Here is a 27,958-nt window from a genome sequence, read left to right as displayed (position 1 = left end):
CAGGAAATTCAGAAACACAGCAGTTATTGTTTGAAGGTTTTGGATCAAGCATTTAGGGAACTTCAACGCAGTGATCAGGAAACCCAGGTAAGAATATGAGAAAAAAAAGCAAGTTATAACTTATTAAAAACAAATGTAAAAATTACAAATTCTCTAAACGTTCTGAAATATCTTGGTCCGTTGTTTTATAAATTTATTTATTTAGGCATCTTTAAAATTAGTTTAAAGGAGAGAAATGTTGAGACATGAATTACAAATTCCCACCAGCAGAGAAGTCTTAATAAAGGTTCTCGATAAAGACATGTGTTTCTGGAATTTTCACCAAGTGGAGGATGGATAAATTAATTGATTACTGCTTTACATATGTGTGTGGGATTTTCTCGCTGGGTTGAAGACCCATTGGTGACATGGGGCTGTTTTCTGTTCTATGGTCGGGTTGTTGTCTTTTTGGCACATTCTTTGTTTCCATTCTCAATTCTAATGTATAGATTAGAGAGAATGTTAAAGACAAATAAATTAAAGAAGAGAGGCGAAAGATACCAAAGGGATATTCAAACTCATAAGTCGAAAATAAACTGACAACGCCATGGTTAAAAAAGAAAAAGACCCAACAGAAAAACAAAAGTACACAAAACACAACATAGAAAACTAAAGACTGAGCAACACGAACCCCACCAAAAAAACTGGGGTTGATCTCAGGAAAAGACATTTTAACTTCTCATATTTTTTTTACTATAACTTTTCTGTGCACAAATAAAAATTCATTGTGGCATTGCTACCTTAGAAATAGCACGATTGTTTTTATTTTTAAGTTCAATGCACTGATTCAAAAAGATCGAGTTCAACAAGAATTCATATCATTTCACCAACTACTTATCAAAAAAGAAAGCATGATACTAAAGCATCTAGAAAAGGTAAATATTTATAGTCGTTATTTAGGTCTTTCCAGTTACCAACAGGAACAGTTAAGGTATTTACTATGAATATTATTTACTTTCCGCCCCATTTCTAAACATTTTACCAGAAAGGATTGAATTGATCATAGAAATATGGTCATGATCCATGGTCTTCTTCCATCCGTCCGCAAACCCTTGCTAAAGTATGTGGCATGTATAAAAACGTAGCAAAGTCCGGTCAGAATGATGACGATATACAAATCGATTGCACATTAAGAAACCTTTGTCATAACTCATTTTTGTCTGTTGATGGACTGATGAATGGCATAGTTTCTGCATCTATCATAAATACCCTTATTTTGCAGTGTTAGTTGGGACATCTTGGTTGACAAACCTTACAAAAGCTCGATCCCTATTGGATATTTTGTTAATTTGTTCTCGTCCTGGATATGCAAGAAATGTTTGTCACTGGAGGTTTAGCAAGCAAAAATAAACAACAGAAACATCTTCAAGAGAAAGTATGCGTCATATCATAAAATTTGGCATCAAGTATCGAGCAATTATAATGTATTCGGGATTGCTTTTTGTAGACAAGAAATCTTTCCGACACAGAAACCGATACAGGCAAATGAAAATCGAAGGTCGGAACATTTTCTTGGTTAATGGTGGTACTTAATTACATTTTGAATGAAACAAATCCACCGATGTTTGTGAGAGATACTTCGCGCGAAGTCTGAAACGATTTATATGTAAAAACGTGAAAACCACAAGTTGAAGATCTTCACCACTAGAACTTGACAAAGTTAAATTAAGGCGACATTAGTTTACCAATGTTCTAACCTCGTAAAAAGGTTTTCTAAATTGTTCCTACTAAACTAGATAAAGGGCATAAAAGAAATAGCCATATTCATCTTAGGTCAACATTGCATGAGGGACAAAACTCTATTATTTGTAATCCTTTAATTGGTTATTTATTATTTCTGAAGAACTTGAATTTGATACAATAAACATGCAGGCATAAATGAAAATTCATATACTTAATAGTTCTGTGTTTAAGGTATAAGTGACAACTATTTCAAGCATCTTAAGACCAAAAGCAAATCAACCAATAAATCAATAACGTAGGCTTGGCAAATTGTATCGACCATGATGAAGGGCAGGCTGAAATTCGGATTTCCACTAGCAATGTGAATGCAATATATATATATATATATATTCATTTGTAGGGTTAGCGTCTAACTTATATTAATTTCATTTGTCGTTTGATTGTTTATTTTAGACTTTGGAAGATTATTCTTTGCAAACTAGGGAAACTGTGATAAAATATGGTTCACTTGTTGATGAAGAAGCTTCTTTAATGTGTCAAAGTTTACGTTATATCGATAACGATTCAGTTGTAAGTAAATTAACGTTTCTTTATAATATAATTTTGCTTTTTCTTTGCCGCAAGAGAACTGTTCGGTCGATACCATGCACTACTGGTGGAGGTTACGTCTCCGACCAGTAGTCAACACTTCTGTGTTGACATAAAAGATTGTCAATATTGTCATTTTTATATTATTTATTAACTGACTTTGAATTGTTTAAATTACGAAGGATTTTCTACCACAGGAATATATTACCGTAGTTGTATTTGGCAAAACCTTTCGAAATTTTTGGTCCTCATTGCTCTTCCACACTCGCTTTTGACTTGGCTTTTTAATTTGTTTGATTAGAGCGTCACTGATGAGTCTTTTGTAGACGAAACGCGCGTATATGGAGTACAAAATTATAAGCCTGGTATCTTTGATGATTTGTTTTCTAAACCTGTAGTGAAACACCTCTATATTATTGGTACTGTGAACTTGAAAGAGTCTTGGCGTACCAGTTTTTAAATTAACGGTGCTGAAATTCATTTAATCATTCTGGAAGTTTACCTGCTAAATTTTATCGTAATTTCTGTCTACACTTTTATCAAAGGCCAATTCAATTGCCTGACAGATAGACAACATCATTTATATACTTGTTATTTATAATAATTAACCAATCTAACTTTACTGACAATACTGAGTTGTATTTTTCTCCTATTAGTTTGATCCAAGGTACTGTCAAGCATGATTCATAGTAGATAGTTTAAGATTTTGTCGAATGCAGTTCAAACTGGAATAACAACAGTTACTGTTTAAGCTTGTTCACGTGGACTTTAGATCTATAGTGGTTATAGTACACTTCCTACGGTGCTAAGAGAAAAATTAATTATGACTACAGTGAACAAATTAAGTAAATTATTTTTCCAAATTTACATATACAAGACATACTAAAAGCTATTCATGGTTTCCGTTGTATTATAATGCCTTATTAGTTTTGTTGCAGTCTAATTAACGTGTACACCACATCTCTTATGTTATGTATATAACAAAACTTAGAAAATAAATACTGATGCATTAAAACACGTTTAGTGTTAACAAAAACGGTAAAAACCAGAATTTTAAAGTTATTACCTTTGAATTTTGACAGTTTTGACACGAGAAAAAATATTAGAACAGTAAGTAACATCACAGACACTCCTATCTGTTAAAAACGTTTTTAACAGAGACAAGTGTCTGTGAGTAACATCCCAAATCTAACAACATTAACTTGTCATCCTATAGGTCGTTGACAGTCTCCTACAAGACAAGTAAGTATATTCATAATAGAACCCATAGCGATATAGAAACACAGTTTGTAAAACAAGTGTGTATAAAACAATTGTTTAATCCCAGTTTACAAAAGACCCGGGGTCTGTTTATGAAATATGTCGTAACTTAGGAAATGTCAAAGGAATCGTCTTAAGTTTAGGACACCGATTTAGGTGTCTTAAGATGGTCTCCGGATATTCCTAACTTTGGGATATATTCTATGATGGTTAATTTGTAAACAAAAACGACCACCACCTATTATTTTAGGGAATAGGACAAATATTTTTTGGTAGAAATAGTCTATACATTAGTATAGATTATCACGTCCGTAACACAGGAGCTTGGGGAATGAATCCCCCCTTTTCCAGATATTTTTTGTGTGTATTTTGTATTTCATTTAGTATATGTTATTCAATATTTTAACTTGTATTCACTTCTTCTTTATACCAGATACTTATATCAATTCTCCTTTTTGTTGTTGCTCTTGACGTTTAGGAGATTAAATGAATAAATAAAAGATCTTTTATTTTGGAATGTCAACATCCCGTTCCATGCATTTCATAAAATTTAAAATAAGTTCCTCTATAATTCTAACAATAACAAGAAAATGATTCACAAGTAATGCTTAGCATCTCTTTACACCCTTTATGAAGAAAAATATTTCATTGCATGAAAAATAACTTCATAACAATACAACAAAGAAAGTTGCATATTTTCTAGAGAGTGGTGTTACATGCGGATTTGGTTTGGTACAGGTACATGAAAATAGACAGTTTCATTTTTTATCCTCAATTATTCTTATACCCCCGCCTCTCTGTCCGTTCGTCATATGAAATTTTCTTCGCCTTTTTTCAGGAACTACAAATCAGTGCTTCCTGAAATTTAGTATGACGCTTCATGTGAATATGCTATACCGTTAGAAGCATTTTCACATCGGCGGCGTGGCTCACCAGCATCCTGTGTACCGAAGTTTTTTAGTTAGGGGTTATCGTTAAATCTGCAATAATAGCTCACAGCACAACTGTCATTAAGTTCGTTAGATTTACGTTTTTTTCCAATAAGGCTAATGCAAAAGGTTTTTGCTGTTAATTGGAAATTGGCAACTTTTGACGGATCTATAGAGGCATTATGTATTATTGCCTTTAGATCAGAAATTCTACTTGAACCAAATATTTTGGAAACTTTGAAAAACCATATAAATACATGGGGAGTAGTATTATCATAAGGAATGAAGAATGAATACTTAAAACTATCGTAAATGTTCAACTGCTAAAAATTTAATGTAAGAAAATATTTCATTTCATAAACTAACAAGAAACGAGCTGTCAAATTGATACCAAACCGGATTTTCTGTTATTTGAAGGTAACCATTGAAGAGGGCAGCTAGTACGCATGAAATTCATGTATTCTAATGTATTGCGCCTTCAGATTTGTGCGACCTGCCACGTTCTATGCCTTTTTACCAAGTCATTAAGAATTTATTTAATGTCTGGAACGGTAAAAGTGAAAAAGTCAATATCAAGATTGACCGCCATTTTGTCATTTATAACAACCTATTAAAATTCGACAGTAAAATGTTTATAGTTGTATATGTAATAAAACTAATATAAACATTCAAACTTTTTATCGGATATTTACCGCAATAATGTAAACATGTGTGTATACGTGATGTTGGTTATTTGTACTTTAATGATTTACTATTCGATTGGTACTTCCAAAATACTTTTTTTTCTAGTATCTTACATGCATGTATTTACATATATTATTTAAGTCAGTAAATAATATATATTGCAGATGGGAGAAGGTGAGAACTGAAGCATTAGATCTTTTAAATTCGATTCAACCAATGCCAAGTGCTTTTAACTACAGATTTAGCTTGTTCCAACAGAAGACCGAAATAGGAGAGCATTTGAAATCTGGTAATTCTTTAAAAAAAAATGGTATAGGCCAGAATTATTTTATGCTCTTAAATGACAAAATAATTGACTTCCAAAACCTTTGGTCCCGAGAAAACATAATAAGGATCAGTCTAGGAACAGGTGTCGCACTAAATCGGTATCGAACGTTGCATAACTACACTGGATCAGTACCATTGCTGGTGAACTATCAATATCCAAGGTTACTAGAAAATAGTGCTTCGGAGATGGTACAATAATTGATGTAAAATAATGTTTTCATTGTAAGAATATTCAAGCCATATTTTATCTTAATCCTGCTTTAAAAATGTTACAACTCTAATAACCAAAAAGGATAGGTTTTATAATTACAAATGAAAAATACCAGAAACCAAATGACGTGGACGATTTTGAGGATTTTTCTGTCTTGTTTAGGTCAGTTTAGGGTTTGATTCTTTGGAATATGAAACGAAATAATTCATTGCAGCATGGTTTATGCACTAACTTACATGTATCGAGATCAAGAGTTTTTCTGCGATTGACTTTATTTTTTTACTGATTGACCTAATGATGCATAATTTAAAAACAATCACTTAGGGTCTATGTAGTAAATGATTATCTGTTGTGAAGCTAACAAGTTAATGGTACACGTTTTATTTTCTTCATTGGCGGAAGTGATCTTAACACGGGAAATACAGTAGTTGTGAACATGGTACCATTCGTTAATGCTCGGAAAACAATTTCTTAAACAATGTAACCAATGTTAAAATATCGAATAATGACCACCCTGTAATATGTTTTTGAATTTTTAAAGTTGAAAACCTAAATAACTGCTTTATATAAATAAGGAGACTTTCCATATTTGATTTATATCACCATTGGCCAGAAATATTTTTCCGAAATAAGAAATCGTTTCACTAAGTAGTCTTACGCCATTTTAACTAGTATACAGTTGTTATCTTTAATAGTACATTCTTGTACATTTTTATTTTGGCTTTCAGTTTTTGAAGCAGTTAATTTTTTTCCCGACTATAGAGGCCATTATGTTTTCTGGTTTGCATCCATTAGTCCGTCTGTTTGTCTTTCCCGTTTCAGGTTAAACTACTGAATCATGTTTTTGACTTTCTAAAGCTGAAAGCCTAAATAACTGTTTTATATAAATAAGGAGACTTTCCATATTTGATTTATATCACCATTGGCCAGAAGTATTTTTCCGAGATTAGAAATCGTTTCAATACATAATCTTGTGCCATCTTAAGTGTATAGTTGTAGATTTTAGTTGTACATTCTGGTACATTTGTATTTTGGCTTTCAGTTTTTGCAGCAGTTATTTGTTTGCCCGACTATAAAAGCTATTATGTTTTCTGGTCTGCATCCATTAGTCCGTCTGTTTGTCTTTCCCGTTTCAGGTTAAACTATTGTTGACCGTAGTTTACCATGGAGTTGTGGTCACATCTACTTGAAACATCGTTGACATGCTTATTAAGATGTGAACATTAACTTAACCCCGATTTCACTGTTCACTTAACATGGAAACGTGGGTACACGGTACATTCTCATCTTAAAAATTGCCTTTAAGGTATTTTACCATTATAGTTCATTATAGTTCATTATCAGACCAACTTGAAACTTAGTACACATTTAAATCAGTATGACTGAGTTTTCACATTTAATGTAAAATGAAAGTGTGATAGTAAAAGTATTTGACTGATTCTGTCGATGTCTGCTAAAACATATACACATATACTTTTAGTTACAGTGCTAGATCCATTTCAACTGTGCACAGTAAGTTCCACAATTTTTTTGGAAGATAATTTTATGACAGCATCTATGAAAGTATCAGATCTGTTCGCGTACAAGATTCACGACGATCTTTGTCTGAAACAATACTAGATATTAAAATCATCTGTGATAAAAAGATATTATTCAAAGCAGTCTTAAACATGACCGACTACCTATTCAATTACGATGGTGGATGTTGCCTTCAAGAATGCAAGCGATATCTTGTCAAAGCTATGGTTGTTACGAATGACAAGGGAAAAAAAATGACAACAGACAAAAGTATGGAGAGATACAAGCATGTTTTAATTGTCACAGGTACTTTTTTTTTTTATTAACGGCAATACAAAAAAAAATCATACTTTTAAATATCCAGATTTCAGTAATGATATTGTCTGAAACAATTGTATATTTTAAAATTGATATTTAAATTAATTTTTGTAGTTCTATTCTGTCATGGAACGGACTTTAACTGTATATTGTTTTTTTTAATGATTTTTAATGCATCTTATTAATATTTTCAAAACTTTTCAAATGAAACTTACTGTTTTTACTGTAGACGAGTTCTGAAATAAATTCGAAAATTGCAAAAGTGCATGAAATATTTGCCATTGAAATTCAATATTAACAAACAACAATAAATCATATAAAGATTTTTTTAAGTACAACTGCTGCATTGTTTAAATTGCAGCCAACATAGTAATATATATGATTAAATTATTAATAAATCACAATAGCAACAATGGAAAGGACAATTTTTATTTTAATACAAACTTACTATCAATAGCAAAATGTTTCTGACAATTAGAACAATTGACCGAAAAAGTAAAACTGAAGTGAAAAGAATCTCTTTCTAACGTAAGTGTTAATTTCTGCTTTTAAGGTATCTCAAAGCTTTCAAAGACACGTTCAATTAGTAGTTCACCTTCCAACATAGGCCTTAAAGTGGCATCAGAATTAAAGAAAGGAAGTGTAATGGATATTTTAGGAAAAAGTGGCAGTGCATCGAAAAGATTCACAGAAGGTACTTGCTTTTAAATATGTGATATATATGTTTAATACCCAGAAAAATGCCATCCGCCCCACGTTTTCAATCCTCCAAAATTATCCATATGACGCCACTGTGCGCCCAAACATGTCTAGTTTGTGTAGGTCGAAATGTGACCTTTTCATCAAATCATGTCCATATTTTAGAAATGTCAAAATGTGTCCACCTATTAAACAAGTTATTCGTTTTCATATCGGTTGTTCAAATCGAGTGGAAATTTACCACGTGTATTTCATTTATAGATCAAAAACAACAAAGATACCAATTGTATTGTACTTTTTGCCAAACCGTTCGACTTGGGGGGGGGGGGGGGGGGGATAATGTAACAGGCATGTGTAAGGAGGACATTAACGCTCTCCCCATAAATAAATAGATCACTTTGGTCTCTGACTAATATCATGAAGATTCTGTTTAGAACATTTGACACCACTTACTATTCAATAGTAACTACTACGTATACTGCACCAGATGCGCATTTCGACAATCAATGTCTCTTTAGTTATGATCGAGGCAAACATATTTGAAAATCAAAAACTTAACAATACTATGGAAATTTGTTAAAGAACAGTATACTTTGAAATATTTGAAACCACTTCTTCAAGAAGAAGACGAACGTTCGAGACCCTCATCAGTCAACGTAGTTAATTATTTAAACACTCCCGGAGAATTTAAGCACACATGAACTCCCTCAGTAAACAAGGATTTCAACTGTACAGAAATGAAAATTAAACCAAATTGCCTAAAAGAAAAAAAAACGAAATAAACAAAAGAAATAATCAAAATGTTAAAAGTCAAATGCATTTTATTGATGATGTTACATTTTATAGGAAGCACCATTTGCCATAGTACTTACATAGTACTTACATAGAGTAAACTAATAATATTTAATATCTATGTTTGTAATGGAAAATTTGCATCTGTGACAAACATTGAAAATTAAACATCTGGATTCCTTGTAAAACATACAATTATATCATTTATACATTGATTTCTTTATTGTATACTTTGTCTCACCTTTCATCATCAGACAAATTTCAGAATAGAAATTAAATATGAAGACAATAATTAAAAAAGTACTTTTGTTAAAGCCCATTTTACAGCTGTTTTGGGCGTGTGAATTTCAAAAACAGTTATTTAGCATTCAGTTGTGTCTTAAATTGCAAAGTACATATTATTTAATACTAATACATGTATAAGATAATAAGATTTTCTGATATTTATATGTGATTCGAGATGAAAAAGAGAGTCGATTGCTAAAAACACTTTCTGTGACCTACATTTCCTTGATGAGTACCATTTATCAATTCATTTTCTAATACATATGGTGTATGATGGGATGTTATAAATACCAGAATATTTTATCTTTAAGCGTTCCTCCAGAAACTTCTAGCATTCTTAGTTGAGGGATTGTGTAGTATTGTTTGACTTGTACCAATGTTTATTATTCATTCTCTCTTTCAGAAACTGTAGAGTCTAGTGTTGCTTCTGTTCTGAATTTCATTTTACTTTCTTCTTTGTTCCTTACTGTTTTCTATTCAGTGGATAAAATACTAGTTCAACCCTACTACTACTGATGACGTTTCTTGATATTTCCTGTCTCGTTTTACCGTTTGTCACAATTCAAAACGTACAATGTATCAGTGACATGAAGTTGCTAGATCTAGACCTTACTGTAAAACCCTAACTAGAGTCATTAAAGACCCAAAACCGAACACTTTCTATTGATTTTCCTTATCATTTAACGTATTTTACTGACAAAACTTTTTTTGCTTTCTGCCTGAAATGACAAACACGAATACGAATTAGAAAATTATTGATAAGAACACCTGTTTTGAATTATTTCTTTAACATGACGTCATATATGATCAAATAAAATTGCAACCACAATTTTGAAATACAATGTATAGACATTTTCAGAATGTGGTTATATGTATTAGTTTGAATGCCTCTTCAGCTCTTTCTATGAATTATTTTAAGAATTTTCAAAAGAAAACTAAATTATTAACATAGAATAAAAACTGCTTGTGATTATATGTAATTTGTCCGCGAGATAACTCTAGAAATGAGGAAAAAATATTCAAAATAGCGTTTTAATACCTTTATGTTTGACTTTAGTACGATTATAATTTATTGTTTATGCTTGTTTTTTTATGAACTCAGAGTCCATTTTAATTAAACAGAATCAGAATTGTACTAGGTTGTTAAATACCATTGCGATTGTTTATTTATTACAGGAAATATATGTGTAATTGAAAACGTAAAAAGTACGCCGCATGCGGAAATGACGACAGCGCTTAAACAAGAGATTGAAAAGGAAAGAGTTAAGCTTGGTGATGAAACGAAGACAGCTCTAGAACAAGTGATTGAAAAGGAAAAAGTAAAGCTTAATGCGGAAATGAATACAGCTCTTGAAAAAGAGATCGAAAAGGAAAAAGTCAAGCTTAATGCGGAAATGAAGATAGCTCTAGAACAAGAGATCGCAAAGGAAAGAGTTAAGCTTGACGATGAAATGAAGACAGCTCTAGGACAACAGATTGAAAAGGAAAAAGTCAAGCTTAATGCGGAAATGAAGTTAGATCTAGAACAAAAAATAGAAAAGAAAACAGTCATATTGAATGCGGAAATGAATATAGCTTTAGAACAAGAGATCGTAAAGGAAAATGTTAAGCTGGATGCAAAAATGAAAACAGCTCTAATACAAGAGATTGAAAAGGAAAAAGTCAAGCTTGCAGCGGAAATGAAGACAGCTCTAGAAAACGATATCAAAAAGGAAAAGGTCAAGCTTAATGCGAGAACGAAGACAGATAATAAACAAGAGGTCGAAAAGGAAATGGTCATTTTAAATGGGGAAATGAAGACAGCTCTAGAACAAGGGATCGAAAAGGAAAAAGTTCATCTGGATACGAAAATGACAGCTCTTAATCAAGAAATCGAAAAAGGAAAATGCAAGCTGGATACGGAAATGATGAAAGCGCTAGAACAAGAGATCGAAAAGGAAAAAGTCAAGCTGGATATGAAAATGAAGACAGCTCTTAAACAAGAAATCGAAAAGGAAAAAATCCGACTTAATGCGGAAATGAAGAGAGCTCTAGAAGAAGAGAAAGAAATGGAAACAGTAAAGCTGGATGAGAAAATGAATACTGTCCTAGAACAAGAAATCGAGAGGCAAAGAGAAAGTTATGTTAATAAACAATTGTCAACCCTTATGGAAGAGATCGATAAAAAACAGTCGTATATTGACCAACTAAAACAGTAAGATAATTATTGTTCTGAAACAAAATACGGCAATTATAACGCACAAAAGTAACAATGCAATGATACAAGGTTTTGCACTTATGTATACACATTTGGGTCAATTATATAAACAAATAAGAATGTCAAATTCCATTATTTATCTTAATGAAAAGTGCAGGATTTTGTGTAGAAAAAAACAGTCGTATATTGACCAACTAAAACAGTAAGATAATTATTGTTCTGAAACAAAATATGGCAATTATAACGCAAAAAAGTTCCAATGCAATGATACCAGGTTTTGTACTCATGTATACACCTTTGGGTCAATTATATAAACAAATAAGAATGTCAAATTCCATTTTTAATCTTAATGAAAAGTGCAGGATTTTGTGTAGAAAAAAATACATTGTTAACCTTCATCGTAATTTGGTCTCTGATGGAAAGTTGTCTCATTGGCAATCATATCATATCTTCTTATTTTCATATTACAGAAAAAGCAAAAGTGAAAGTTAATAACACAAAAGTATTTTAAAACAATAAGATTGTCCATTTAAAAATGAAAGAATCAATCTTTCAGCATGAAACGATATTTTTAACAGGCATACATTTGGGAACACGAATATACTGTCAGATAAATGCGATGCCGTATTCGTTGATATTCAGCCGTAACCTCTCCATATAACATTGGTAAAATGGCATAAATTGCATAAACCTTAACATGGCATCATGAGAAAGGGTTTTTTTATATCGTAAAAATTTAAAAAGAATACCAAATTCTACTATTAAATAAAAAGAAATACTAGGATTTTGACATTAGATGTTTTTTTTTCAAATTCTGATAAAGAATATGTATAATAATAAAATTTACGAAATATGTGCAGTTTTGAAGAAATATCTCACAAATTAACCAGGAATATGAAAAAATCTTGAGATGACATTTCTTCATCGCAAAGAAACTTCTGTAAAACTGTCGTTGTATATGATTTGTCACTGGACGTTAGACAGTCACCCATCATCGTCATCGTCAAAGTTTCGTAACATTTTTCTTCACGTTTTGGATGCCTAAATAAATAAAAGTATGAAGGTTTGACAATTTTCTTTCGCGGAGGCTCGACAATAGTCCGAAGTGTCATTTTCAAATTACCTCATTTTTTTACCTAATTGTTTTGCAATTTTGAAATTACATTTTTTTGAAATTCTTTAATCTATAAAAAAAAAGCCTATAAATTGTATAATAAAAAAATTATTCAGTATTCAAGTTTTATGAAAACATATTCTGCATCTGAGCTAGCAAGTTTATGTTTCAATCACATAAACTATGCCTTTGAAACAAGTTTTATCATAGTGCTTTATATTATTTGTTTTACTCAGGGCTCTATTTCTTCTTTATTTTTTGAAATAAATGTGAAGTGCTTCTTATATTTCGTTTTTAACACAACGCTTCGGTTCCAGAATTATGCTTTCAATAACAAAAACAGCTAGAACAAACTATACAATTTTATGCTCATTAAACCCGTTGTCTTTGTTGTTTGAAATAAAGTACAATTGACTCTACTGTTTAGCAGTTGAGAAATCCAGATATATATATATATTCCGCCTAAAATATTTATTTGTCAAATCCTTAAAAAAGCAAACGCCCCTTATATGAGACTGATTTTCCATAATATTGATCTACATAGTGCATTATAAATTTTATAAAGCAATCGATATACATGGAGTTAAAGTTATATTTTTGTTCTAGAGAAAACCAGAAACTATCGTTACATGTTGGTCATATTGGAGTTGCAGTTTATTCAAAAGTGCCTACGGAATCAGAGTCATCCACGATGAAAAGAATTTCCCCAGAAATTCAAGATAAAGAGTTAGAAGAACAGAATCTCGAACGTCTCGAGGAATCTGTGGTACAAGTAGATCTAAGTATTTTTTTTATTTCTAGCAGCAAAAATATCGAACCTAAAGGTAAATTCTAAAAAAGGTGAAGTCAATAAAACCTGACAAAATCAAACGCTCGACTATATCAACCAACGAAACGAATGAAAAACAACTGTTATATTCCTTACTTGGTACAGGCATTTTGTGATAAAAATGGTTAGTTAAACCTGGTTTAATGGCTAACTAAACATTCCATGAGTTCCAAAGTAGCTAGAAGAAAACAACGTTTTTCAGAATGCTTTAATTATGAAAAAGTCACAAAACTGACAAATTCAATGTCATCTTGTTTTTTTTTGCTTGTCAAAGCATTTGCAAAAACATTACCTGTGGAAGATTATAAAATTAAATGTAAAAAAATATGTTTTAAATCGATTTTACTCAATAGGTGTGTTTATACACTTTTCTGTAAAACAGAATAAACGAAGAAATAGATTTTAACGTATTATATAATAAACATGTTATGCCATTAACAGCTGATTAATATTTACAAGTCTAAAATGCAAATAATTTTGACATATCGACACTCTACGAAATTAAATACTGCGTACAAAATGATCATGTTTTCTTCAGGCTAAAGAGTTACAGAAACTGAACAACATCAAGAAAATATTTGTACTAGATATTCAGAAAAGATTGCCAAAAGTAAGATATATATTCATAACACCTGATATTCGTTAGCTGTCCATGTTCAACCTTCTTGTAAATATAAGACAAATAATGACATCTTTCAAACACAAAAACTCGTCCTTGACACATTTAATTATGTCAAATTTTTTCTTTCCCATATCAAATGTACATTTTGTACGTGATTCGTACCTGCTAATTTTAGATCATAGCAACATTAAACATGTTAAAGACATAATCTAGAGTTCTAGACTGGTTCTCCTGTCTAGATAAATGTTCATATTACATATTTCATGTATAGAACAAGGTGATTATACATAGCTGGAACACTGTCTATCTAGAGTTATTCACCAAAGTTAACGATAAACGTCTATTAGAAAATAATGATCAATTATAAAAACATCATAATAATTACCAATTCTAAGGTCAAATTGTATATAGTTAATTTGTGTTATAACTCATCTAATGTCAATCAAATTAATTATGTTACAGACTCGAACGGATAAAAAAGATGACGAAGAAGATAATAATTTGCAAGGAAGTCTTGAACAGCAAATGAAAATATCATTTTTAGAAAATAACCTTGATCAACTCACAAAAGTTCACAAACAGCTTGTACGGGATAACGCAGATTTAAGATGTGAACTACCCAAATTAGAAAAACGACTAAGAGCAACAATGGAAAGAGTGAAGGCTTTAGAATCTGCTTTAAAGGAAGCCAAAGAAGAAAATATAAGAAACAGAAAGAGGTTTGAAGATATTTCAATTTAGAAAAATATTGAACGAAAAATAGGTGTTGTCCTTTGAGCTATTGAGCAGTATCCCAATATAATGTATGAAATCGATATCAGTTAACACTGAACATATAATGAAAAAAGAAATATATAAGAACAAAAATTTTAAAATATAATAATGTTGAGAAGCAATAAAATATTACAGGTAATATATTAAGACTGATAACTAGACCATAGAAAAAGTAGAACTATTTATTATAGTGCAACCTAGATAAACAAATAAGTACATGTTTTATGATACAAAACAATCAGCCTGCCAATTCGCTTATGATGTACTTTTTTATGATACTAGTGTATTCTGAATCATGAAAATTAATTTTGAAATCAAAATTTTTGTTTGTTACTAAAATGAAAGAAAAGGTAAACGCTTTGACAAACAGATATTATAAGATAGGTTTGTTAGTTTATACACACTATGTTGATTGATTTTTCAAAATTGAACAGTCAATAATAAAATTTGCAACAATTTTACTCTTATTACTATTTAGGAGTTCTTTTGATTTATCCATTGATGAAAGGTTAGGGAAGTCATAGTCATGTAAAGTTTGAAGCTTTCAAAGGAGTTCGTTACGAATGTTGTTATATAATGTACAATTAATCATGAAGTGGAGCTCATCTTCTACTTCGCCACTGTCTCACATTTTGCATAGTCTTTGTTCAACGGGAATATTTTTGATACGTCCCTTTTCAAATTCTATAAGAACGTTCCACATCGCATATTCGACAAGGTTGATCTTTGGTTTCTGGTGAGACATTTCTTCAGATATTCTTCCGTTATGAATTGTGATTTTATATGTTTAATGTTCTGAGTTTTGGCATATTTTGAACACTGTCAATCCACGACAAATTATGACGTTCTTTTAAAGAGTTTTTCACACTGCCCAACACATGAGGGATTGAAAAACTGTACGCGTTTTTGGGTGGTACTATATTGTTTAGTCTACAGGATTCTAGTGTTTTGGCGTTATTGAACCAGGTATTCCTGTATCGTTTAGAAATTTCTTGGTCTCATTGAAATGCTTTGTGGCACATACGAGAGTCCGTTAGTCTGAATAACCTGCACAGTAGCCGAATAACATTGCATTATATGCTATGCATAAAAACCAGGTTCCATCCAATTTCTCTCGTTATATCCGGTAGGTGAGTAGCCATATTAACACCAAGAAAAGTTCGTATCGCACGATACTGAAGAAAAGGGAGTTGAAACCTTAGTTTCTTTATAATATAAAGATTTATAAACGGACAATTTTAGAAAGGGTTGTTATAAATTATGTCAGTATAAAAGTACTGACTACTGAGCTGATGATACCCTCAGGGGCTGATAGTCCACCGGCAGAAGTATCGACCTAGTGCTGTAAAAAATGAAAACAACACGTTATCAATTTCGTGCGTTCAAACGCTTTTCCTCATTTACCTTCATCAAGAACACCCAAAGCCGAATATGTGAAAGCTAAGGATGTATAAGAACCGAAACATTTGAGGAGTGATATGACCAAAAAGGACCTAAAAAAATAGCCAAATCCATCTAAGGTCTACTTTGCCTGAGGGAGTTGAAACTTTAGTTTCTTTATGATATAAAAATTTATAAACAGACAATTTTAGAAAGGTTTGTTACAAGTCATATCAGTACTGACTGCTGAGCTGATGATACCCTCTAATTAAGGATGTACACCTCTGAGGAGCCAAAAATTTCTAGAATTAAACTTTGTTTCTTAACCTGATTTTTGGGTTTATATGACTAAAAAAATAATTGGTGAAGAAAAAAATCATATGGTGGTGCAATTCTTGCTACAGCCATTTGAAAGTACCCAATTTTGATGAATTTCCCATTTTTCTTCAATTTTTACCCATTTTTGGGCTATTATCATGAATAAAAAACACAGTTTCGCAATTAAACTTTTTTTCATACTTTCACTAAAGATGAAGTGGGCCAATCTGAATAAATTTAACTTAAAAAAAACTATAGGTATGTGTTAATATAAGAAAGTTTTATAAAATTTTGTTGCTTTTTCGTGTCAAATTTACCATGTTGTCAACTTTGTAAATTTGGGATTTTTCTCTTTTTTAGAACAAAAAGCATATTATTTCAACTTCTATGTTATAAATGATTGAAAAATTACATATCTAAGAAATTTCAAAAGAAAAAAATGATATGGGATGTACATGTATCTGGTAAAATCATTCCTTGTACCCCTCATCCATTTTCTAAACATTTTGGCTAATGAGACTGACTTGATTGGTTATAAAATTTGATAATTTTATTACTCAAAAACTACTTATTGTAATTACACAATTTTTTCACATTGATATTTTCTACTTATATCACATGTTTTGGAAATAATTCCAGAACGAGATTTCAACGTGGCTGAAACGTCAGAAGAATACATCCTTAATCATACCGATGATGATACCTCTAATGAAGCCTCTCTTATGAATCATGCCGTTTACAGCCCAATACACCGGATGCGTAATCTATCATCAAAGAAACAGTGGAACACTTTCGTATATATAGCATAATCCATACCATCCATTTCATAGTATTTTGAGGCAAGTGAACCAAGGGACCTGCTCCCTGCTGATACCAGTTCATCAACTGATTCTTTGAAGTCTAAATACTGTCTTATTACTAGTCCGAGGTATCTGTATTTTGGAACAATTTCAAGGGCCATCCTATTGAAGTAGAATCTGAATTCACTTTCTGCTTTAGAAGCTTTTCAAACATGCATAACTTTAGTCTTGTACGTATTGACTTTAAGGTTCCATGTTTTACTCTATCAACTTTCGCGGTTTATTTGTGTTTGCAGTCCTTCACATCTATCCGATAGAAAAACTATATCGTCCGCATAGTGAAAACAACTCGTACAATCATTGCCAATATTAATACCTCAGCCTAGACGATTAATTTCTGGAACAAAGTTATCAATAAAAAGTTTGAATAATGTAGGAACAAGACTATCCCCTTGCCTTACCCCAGTCTATACTGCGAACCAGTCAGTTAGTTGACCATTAAGCAATTTTGAGTATGTTGCCTTAATTGCCCTGTACATATTACCACGTATTCCAATTGAAAATAGCTTATGAAAAAGCATAATGCAACTGAATCAAAAGCTTTACTGAAGTCGATAAGCACAAACATGTATCTTTATTACTTAAATTTCCGGTTTCTAAGAATGGACCATAGGCTATATATGTGATCAAGACATGAGCGCAATTTTCGAAATCCATTCTGCACTTCAGATAGAAGGTTATCCTGCAGGCAAGTATGTAGACGTAGTCTTTCTTGTAGTTTTGAAAGCGCATTTCAGATTGTCTTTTGTTCGTATGTCTCCTTTGTACTTCAGATATTGCTTTGCAGCATCACTAGCGACTTTGAATAAAAGTTTTAGTTCGTTATTCCAGTACGTGTGTTGATATGCGTCATTCGCTTCTTCATATTGTGTTGTAAGTCTTTATATTGTAAATGCTCAGACATCTCAGTGTGAAGTGTTTTAATCAGAGTTTCGGACATCGTGTTAACTTTATTGTTTTGGACCAATCCAGCGATATCCTGACAAATCAATCTGTTCTTCGTCTTGAGTTTCGCACAAACCAACTCTGTCGCAATTTAATGAGTTTATTATAAATATTCTGCGATCATTACTACTTTGTGATAAATACCAACCGTTGCAATTCCAAATACAAATGAAAAGTTCCTAATCACGTTTCGTATTTGACTGGCAGACATATTAATTGTCTTTTTGAACAACACGTTCTTTCTTGAATTCAAAGTAAGTAATAGTTTTGACGATTCGTCGAAGATTTGTGTCCTGCATACAATCATGCCTAGATCGGTATAGTTCGATGTAGATATTTTATACATTGTAATTTTATTCAGCTAGAATTTGTTTTCCAACGCACTTTAACGCTGTGTATCATACGCAATTGCTACGATAAGCGGTTTTGGTCGTTGTTCAACGGTCGGATTTGTATTCCCGTTATTTGAAGTATTGATCCGTTTAACGTTCAGGATATCAATTTCTAATCCAATAGAGCTTAATAGACCGTGAACATAATCCTTCAGGCTATCTTCGTTTTCATCATCGATTTGTGTCACGTTTAAAAAAAAAACAAGCTTTGGATTAACACTGTTCATTTCAATGTTTACATTCTATGTTTGTTTTAGCTCAACATCTGTCATTTTTATTTTATTTTCGAGTTCTTTTATTTTATTATCAACTTGTGCAAACTCGAAAGTCATCTAGCTTTCTAATGTCGTCTTTAATTTGCTATGCATTAGTTTTCTCTAAACTATTGAGTTCTTTAAAGAGCCTTGGTTGGTAAGCTTTTATGACCACAAGACGGTTGTATATGTCTTCAACCGACCTATTAGCGTTAGTAGGCGATTTCGCTAAATTTAACGGACTTTCAGATGACTTGCTTTTCATAGTTGTTGATTTTTTACCAGATGTTTTTGAGAATCGTTTGGGATCTGGATAGTGGGTGTCACAATTCGTGTTGGAGGAGCTATAAAATCTACGATTCGCATAGTTACTATTCCTGTGCATGTGTTCTGCTAGAATTACATATCAAGAGTTATTTTATAGTCTATGTATTGTATGTCTTATTTGTAAGCAATTTTTCCACATATTTCTATTCATTGAAAATAAACAACGTCCATCTTGGTGAGCCTCATTTTCGTCATATATGATATCACAATTCATCATAACATAATTCCTGTGTATATTATATATGAAAAATGAAATAATTAAATGTATTTCCCATAATTGTACAATGTTGATTTAATAATCATTTATAAATAAATAAGAAAATTACACGTATCTGTCATTAGTGTTCACACTGTTAAGTCCAATTACAATTCATAGAACATTTTAATCATATTAATTTTTAAAACTTTTCCTGAATATTCCTTAGGGTATTTAGTTTCAAAACTGTATCCGGGGTTTTGATCCGTTAAAAACATGGCGGGTTTTGCTAAAATAGACTAAAGCAGTTTGATCAAAACATATAGAATTAAAATGATCAGCATGTCAATGTCTATCTTTTCAACAATTGTCCGAAAATTCAGGCAACCTATTTTTTTTAATTTCATAGTTTTTGGCTAATATCCCAAAAACTAAAACCGACCAGGTAAAAAAGATCTGCATGTCAAGGTCTTTTCGTCTGTAAGTTTTTTCCATTTTTTTGCGAATTTTGAAGTTTTTGGTTATTATCATGAAAACTATAATAGATGGAGACAATTTTAAAGATCTACAAATATGCCAACTTGGACGAAATCATCAGATGACCTCTCATAGGAGTTATTGTCCTTGAAAGGCGATATTTACCTAAGTTTTGGCATTTTTAATGGATACTATAATAGATAGAGAGAAATTGTAAAAGAAAAAATGTTCAGCAAAATAAGATGAACAAATAATCTTACATGGCAAAATCGTCATTGAATGAATCCTTATAGGAGTTATTTTTTTTACCTATTCTTGCAGAAACCATAATAGATAGGGAGATCCTGTGAATAACAAAATATTTGAAAGATGCATTTTGCCCGTCTTTACAGAAACCATAATAGAAAAAGAGAAACTATAGATAGCAAAAATATTCATCAAAATCAGATCTAAATATCAGTCAACATGAGCAAAATCGTAAATAGAACACTTTTAGGTGTTATTGCCCTTGAAAGATGGTTTTTACCCATTTTATGCATTTTTGCAGACAACATAATAGATAGAAAGAAATATTAAAAATGTTCAGCAAAACACGATCTACAAATAAGTCAATTGCACAACGTCATGTTTTTCTCTGACTGTTTATGACGTCTTTACACTAAATCCATTGGATGTTGGATGTGTACTGATTGATATTTTAGTCTTAGATGCATGATTTCTTTTATAAGTTGTTATTGGCTTTGAACAAGCAGTCAGTAACTGCGAGTACTCTCAGATATTTACTAAGTGTCTTTTTGTTGTAGGGATGTATAAGTACCCGTCCACGTCGACTCTGTGTTTTTGTTAGATCTATTTTTATTTGTTTCTATCTGATGAGTTAAGCCTTTTTCAACTTATTTTTATAGTTTGTTCTTATGTTGTACTGTTACACACTTGTCCCAGGTTAGGGGGAGGGTTGGCGCCTTCAAACGAGTTTAACCCCGCCACATTCTGTATGTGCCTGTCCCAAGTCAGGAGCCTGTAACTCAGTGGTTGTCGTTTTTTTGCTGCATAACATATTTGTTTTTCGTTCATTATTTTTTACATAAATAAGGCCGTTAGTTTTCTCGTTTGAATTGTTTTACATTTGTCATTTCAGGGCCTTTTATAGCGGACTATGCGGTATGGGCTTTACTTATTGTTGAAGGCCGTACGGTGACCTATAGTTGTTAATTTCTGTGTCATTTGGTCTCTTGTGGAGAGTTGTCTTATTGGCAATCATACCACATCTTCTTTTTATACAACATGGCCGAAATTACCAACTGACTCCTTATATGAGTTATTGCTCGGGAATAATCATTTTTACCCATTTTATATTTGTTGTAAACACTTTAAAAGATAGAAATCCGCATTATATAGCATAAATATATGTAGTAAATTATGATTTACAATTAAGTCAACATTTCCGATATCGTCAATTGACCCCTAAGAGGAGTTAATGCCCTTGAAAGATGATTGTTACCCATTTTCCTTTTTTTTTTGGCAGAAACTTTAATAGATAGCAATAGTTAATAGCAAAAAATGTTTAGCACAATACGATCTACAAATTAGTCATCATATACGAAATTGTCAGCAGACGCTGCCCTTGAAAGATGATTGTTACCCATTTTCCTTTTTTTTTGGCAGAGACTTTAATAGATAGCAATAGTTAATAGCAAAAAATGTTTAGCACAATACGATGTACAAATTAGTCATCATATACGAAATTGTCAGCAGACGCCATATTATTGGCCCTGAAAGATAATATTTACCAAGTTTTTGCTTTTTGTAAAAAAAAAACTATAGTAGATAGAGAGGAATCTAAAAAATCAGAAAAAGATCTACAAATAAGTCAACATAACTGATTGCAGTCAAGGTAAAACTTAATTTCAAATCGACATGTGTTTACCATGTGATCGATTCAGCCTCTCGTTTTTAAAATAAAAAAGTCCGAGTACAAATACACAGACATGAAATTTCAATAGGGGTAGTATGTACAAAGAACAGAGTTACAACAAATGCGTCAATAATATGTGTGTCTTCCGGTATACATGCTTTATAGTTCTAATACTTAAAAGAGAAAAAAGAAGTTCCTGTTAAAAAATGAGGCACTAGATGTTACAAATGGTACCATTTGTAATTCAATGAATGGCCATAGAAACAAGTATATATTCTCTATATATAAAAAAGAAGATGTGGTATGATTGCCAATGAGACAACTCTCCACAAGAGACTAAATGACACAGAAATTAACAACTATAGGTCACCGTACGGCCTTCAACAATGAGCAAAGCCCATACCGCACAGTCAGCTATAAAAGGCCCCGAAATGACAATGTAAAACAATTCAAACGAGAAAACTAACGGCCTAATTTATGTACAAAAAATGAACGAATAACAAATATGTAACACATAAACAAACGTCAACCACTGAATTACAGGCCCCTGACTTGGGACAGGCACATACATACAGAATGTGGCGGGGTTAAACATGTTAGAGGGATCCCAACCCTCCCCCTAACCTGGGACAGTGGTGTAACAGTACAACATAAGAACGAACTATAAAAATCAGTTGAAAGAGGCTTAACTCATCATCTATGCCTATTTTTAAGACATATATATAAAAGTTCAATCATGGAACGGAATTTTAGATTTTCATGTCTTTTCATCATAGCTACAATAGCAACACTCATTACACTTAGTACGCATTATACAATATTTTTTTCCTGATATTAAAGTCACACTGAAATCAGGGCTATATGTTTCCTTTTTAGAGACCGTGCGAGACACTTATGGGTAGTCAACGTCGTAATACACCCCCTGGTAGTATGTTTCCCTTTTGACTTATGATATAAAAACTTATTAGAGAAATGCACTACATTTAAGTGGTATTAGCCAGATACGGACATGGCGGCATGGTTAAAACTCGTCAATCTGTTGCTTTGTTTACCTCACGTTTCAGTACAAACAAAAAGCTTGGTTTGATTGAAAACAAAAAGAATCACATATTTTGGGATTACACGGAGTGTTCAACTTCACTACGGTGTCTATAAATTGTATGTGCTATCATTTAACCTTGATAAAAATACATTACAGATATCAACACGAGGTAGATAGAATCAAAGACGCAGTTAGGCAGAAGAATTTGGCCAGAAGAGGAAGTTTCTTTAATGTTGATAAAGGTATTACAAATATCACGTGTCTATACTATAAGTATAAATACTAATAGTATTTAAGAAGGAACGTAAAATTTTGATAAAACCGTGCAATAAGTTATTTTTATAACTATTTGCATGATCTATTCAAAATAACTGAGCATGAACATTATAAAATAAAAAATTCAGAGAGAAGATGGGAATAGTAATAATTTTTTGACTTCGAGCATCCTTGAAGAGAAATAAACTTGTTGAAATTCGCATCTGATTCAGTAAAATAGATATCGTTAATGTTATAAGAGAATGAATATAACAAAACCTTACTACTTCATTTAATGCAAAACAATATTGAATTTCATTAATGTTTCAGTTAGTTTTTGTATTGTTAAAATATGGTATAACTAGAATCTAACAAAAATAAAGATTTTCCTATTTGAAATAATCTTTCATGAGATGTTACATTGTAACTTTATCTCATGTTGGCTTCACCATTGTTTGATGATGATGATGATGATGATGATGACGATGACGATGACGATGACGACGACGATGACGACGACGACGACGACGACGATGACGATGACGACGACGACGACGAGACGAAAAATGCGTATTCGTGATAATATCAACGAACATTTTTTTTATATTAATAAATTTTAACAAAATATTCAGATAGTAAAGTAATTTTAAAACATTTCGTTTTTTGTTCATTGTGAACAAAAAACATTATATATTGCCATTACCAAGAAAATGTTAATCGTGATGTCAGCATTGACTTAGTATAATTATGTAGATTTTACCGCAATACTTCGTTGATAATGAAACAGAAATTCATAGATTTTCCGGATTTTAAATGCACAAAAAGTGCAAAAAACTTTAACTTTAAAGCAAAAGTAAATTTCAATACTGATTGGAAAGCGTGATAGATATAAAAATAAGGAGATGTGGTTTGTTTCGTAAAGTTAATAGATACCATCTCTTGAATGAAAAACGTGTCAGGAGTATAATTTCAAATAGCTTTAGTGAAAGATCAGAACTAAAATTATAATCAACATATAGTCAATAACAGATTAATAAAACTTGGTTGAAATGCACGAACAATTAAACAGATAATACGTTCACATGTCAGTTACAGGTGGAATGTTTTGCCGCTGTATTAACGCTTAACTCAATGTTCGTTGTGTGTTTTTAAGGTATTCGTATATATTTTAAGAATATAAATAAAAAATCTTTTACTGATGTCTAACTGAAAAATATATAAATATTTTTTTTTTATAGATTGTGGAAAAGATTACAGTTGCATATTTTTTGAACAAACAACACTTTTTATATATAGAAGTGATAAATGGGAAGAAGTTGGAAAAGGAAAAGTGAAGTTGTTACATAATGCAGAGACATCGTACATCATGTTAACTATACAAATGGAAATAACCATGTTTATTTTTAACTTTTTAATAAATAATAAGGTACCACTTAGGCAGGAAAACACTACTTTCAATTCACCATTCGGTAATCCTTGGGTTTTAAGCGTAGTTGATATATCGAAAGGCACTATGCATCTAGAAAATATTTCGCTACGTTTCACTGAATGCACTATCTCTGAAAATTTCAAGCGTACATTCGATAAACTACAAGTACTGTCGCAAATACCATCATTTTCAGGGACAGAAAACAATAAGTCTTGGCTTTGCACTGATTGTTTATTTTGGAACAGAGGTGATGAAGATATGCGTTTCTGCACTTTTTGTGGTTCTCAAGCCAAAGATGAGTAACATGAAAATATTATACTGTATGTGTTTTTAGTCATTCTGGTATACGAATTATATTAATATTTTTACAGGACGTATTATGGTATACCGTTGTCCGTCCGACTGTCGTCATCACGTGGGACAATAACTCAAAAACGCTTTCACCAATTTTTCTGAAACTTTGGTTAATTGTTTATATTTATTGACGATTTTTTTTGAATTTTCGATTTTTCGTTTCCGAGTCATGTGATTTTTTGATAAAACAGAATGGGGGATTTTTCGGACTATGACTAAAAATGCTTTGAGAAATTTTCAGGAAACTTTGGTGAATTGTTTATGTGTAATGACACAAGTTCCTTTTCGATTTTTTAAAAATTCTGATTGTACGTTCTGGAGTATATATTGGGACTTTATCCATAAAAGAGTGGGGATTTTGCAGTTTCGGACAATAACTCAAAAACGCTTTGAGCAGTATTCTTGAAACTTTGGTGACTTGTTAATATCTATTGAAATAAACTCCCTTTTGTTTTGTTTTTATAAATTTCTGACATTGTGGTATTATGGAATTTTATTCGTTGAAAAATCGTCAAAAACTGTCAATTTTTCACACTTTGGTCTGTTATTGAATTTTATTCGTTCAAAAATCAAGGTCACAAACTTAGTTAAACTTGAAATAGCCTTAGTAGTGCCAAATTATTCATGTTTTGTGTCAATGGGCAACACTCTGTCTTTAACAAAAAATTGGGGAGAGGGGGAGGGGGGTCTATTTGAGATAATTTATGCTCACTGTATTTCTAGTTGATCACATAAATTCATTTAAAACATAAAGACGCGCTAAAATGGTGACGGCAGTATCATGCGCTCATGGCGCAGCTCTTTATTTAGTATAGATTTCATTCATGCAATCAAAACCTTTATTGCACTTTCGTGATTGCTATCAAATAGTCGATTTAGCACAACTTTCTATACATCCTATCCATGGAAATTTCAAGAAAGTTATCAATGAAATGTATACTCATATATTCAAGTTCAAAATGAGGTTATACATGTGTATAACCATGATGATGGGCAAGAAAATTACATGAATTGTGCACGATGAATATATCCATCTGTTCTGAAAATATCAATGTTGTCATTAAAGTAATTTTCAAAATTTGAGATATCTTCCTTTCTAAAAATGAGGCAATGTGGTATATTTCCAATGAGACAACTATCCACCAGAATTCAAACGAAGAAGAAGAAAGCAATTATAGGTCACCTTACGGCCTTCTACAATGAGAAAACCTTAAACCGTATAGTCAGCTATAAGAGGCCCCTACAAGAAAAGTGTGAAACATTTCATACGAGAAAATTAACGTCCATAGTTTTAGTTTAATCGACTACAATTATGGACAAAGGAAGATATTTCCGTTTCCTAGTATATCCTTCCAATGATTAATAAAAATCGTATTAAAGGGCAATAACTCCTATGAGAAGTCGTCTGACAGTACTGATGTAAATGGACAATATTTTGAACATTTTTTCCACTTACAGATTTTTTCTATTTATAACGGCTTTCTAGATATTAGACAAAACTTTCATTTAACCCTTGTGTTCTTTTTTCAGCCATGTCAGCAATGTTGGTTGCCAGGCGGTGTTACCGGACATATTTTTATTCAAAACTAGATATTCCAATGATGATTGTGGCCAAGTTAGGATAAATTTGGTGTTGTAGTTTCAGAGAAGAAGATTTTTGAAAAGTTAACGGACATCGACGACGGACAAGGGCGCCTAGTGACGAGAAAAGCTCACACGGCCCAAAAATAGACCATAAAAACTGAACAAAAACAAAACATGACAAACAAAATAAAAGAAAATAACCAGCATAGATTTAATTTTCAATACATATTTGTTGTTTAATAAATGACAACCATATTTTCCTATCCATGGAAAAAAGTAAATAACAAAAATACAGAACTCCAAGGAAAATTCAAAACGGAAAGTCTCTTATCAAATGGCAAAATCAAAAGTTTAAACACACCAAACGAATGGAAAACAACTGTCATATTCCTGACTTGGTACAGGCATTTCCTTATGTAGAAAATGGATGGATTCAACCTGGTTTTATAGCTAGCGAATCCTCTCACTTGTATGACAGTCGTATAAAATTCCATTATATTGACAACAATGTGTGAGCAAAACAAACAGACAAAATAGGTAAAAATGTCAAAAAATTGGGGCACAGCAGTCAACATTGTAATATGTGAAGTAATTGGAGATTTCATATAAACAATATAAGTGCTTTTAGTTTGTTTTAAGTTATTGCAGCTTTTTTGTTACGATATGATTTTAATATTATTAATAGAATAGAAAATGGAAACGATAAATGTGTCAAAGAGACAACAGCCCAAAGCCGCCAATGGGTCTTTAGCGCAACAAGAAAATCCAGCACCAGGAGGCGGGCTTCAGCTGGCCCATGAACAGTAATGTATACCAGTTCAGCGAAATGAACGCCACACTAAACTCCAAAACATACAAATGAACTAAAATTTAAAACACACACCAGACTAACAAAAGCTAGAGGTTCCTGACTTAGAACAGGTGCAAAAATGCGGCGGGGTTAAACAAAAACACAGAAATACACAGTAAAACTCAGTTTAAAGGAAGTCCGATGTTAAAATAGTTAATAGAAGAAACTAAGCAAAATGAAAATGACCAACATAAATTAACAAAGGACAACTAGCAGCTACTGACATGCCATCTCCAGACTTCAATTAAACTGATCGAAAGATTATGTCTTCATCATGTGAAAAACTTCAATTCCTCCCGTTAGGAGTTTAGTACTATCATGCAATCATAAACTATACATGAAGAACATTACCCGTATCATGCCAAAAAAAAAAAAAAACTGGTTTTAGAATAAATGTATGTTTTCCGATGCAAAGACCCTATGAGTGAATTGATATGAATTGTTTGTATTTTTCTTTTTCTTCTTATCTATTTTACCGTTATTTTATAGTAAAATGAATTTTATGTACTGA

General features: G+C 31.9%; 1 protein-coding gene across 4 annotated transcripts; it reads left to right on the top strand.

Moving 5' to 3' along the window:
• On the top strand, positions 1-27,958 carry LOC127735562 (kinesin heavy chain-like). Of its 4 annotated transcripts, none has more exons than XM_052245797.1 (14): positions 1-87; positions 813-914; positions 2,176-2,292; positions 3,527-3,552; positions 5,348-5,472; positions 7,202-7,545; positions 8,111-8,251; positions 10,510-11,093; positions 11,262-11,527; positions 13,251-13,416; positions 14,012-14,083; positions 14,558-14,814; positions 23,132-23,217; positions 24,469-27,958. In XM_052245797.1, exons 6-14 carry the CDS (start codon positions 7,392-7,394, stop codon positions 24,960-24,962), a joined length of 2,220 nt encoding a protein of 739 aa, XP_052101757.1. In that variant the 5' UTR covers positions 1-87; positions 813-914; positions 2,176-2,292; positions 3,527-3,552; positions 5,348-5,472; positions 7,202-7,391; the 3' UTR covers positions 24,963-27,958. The 4 variants fall into 4 exon arrangements, with proteins under 4 accessions (XP_052101757.1, XP_052101755.1, XP_052101756.1 ...); XM_052245795.1 differs by having other exon boundaries at positions 10,510-11,527; positions 24,469-24,979; positions 26,544-27,958; XM_052245796.1 differs by having other exon boundaries at positions 10,510-11,527; positions 13,251-13,410.

The sequence above is a fragment of the Mytilus californianus genome, unplaced genomic scaffold (genome assembly GCF_021869535.1).
Source record: "Mytilus californianus isolate M0D057914Y unplaced genomic scaffold, xbMytCali1.0.p SCAF_3, whole genome shotgun sequence".
In the NCBI taxonomy this organism is placed as follows: Eukaryota; Metazoa; Mollusca; class Bivalvia; order Mytilida; family Mytilidae; genus Mytilus; species Mytilus californianus.
This window is presented reverse-complemented; position numbering and strand designations above follow the sequence as displayed.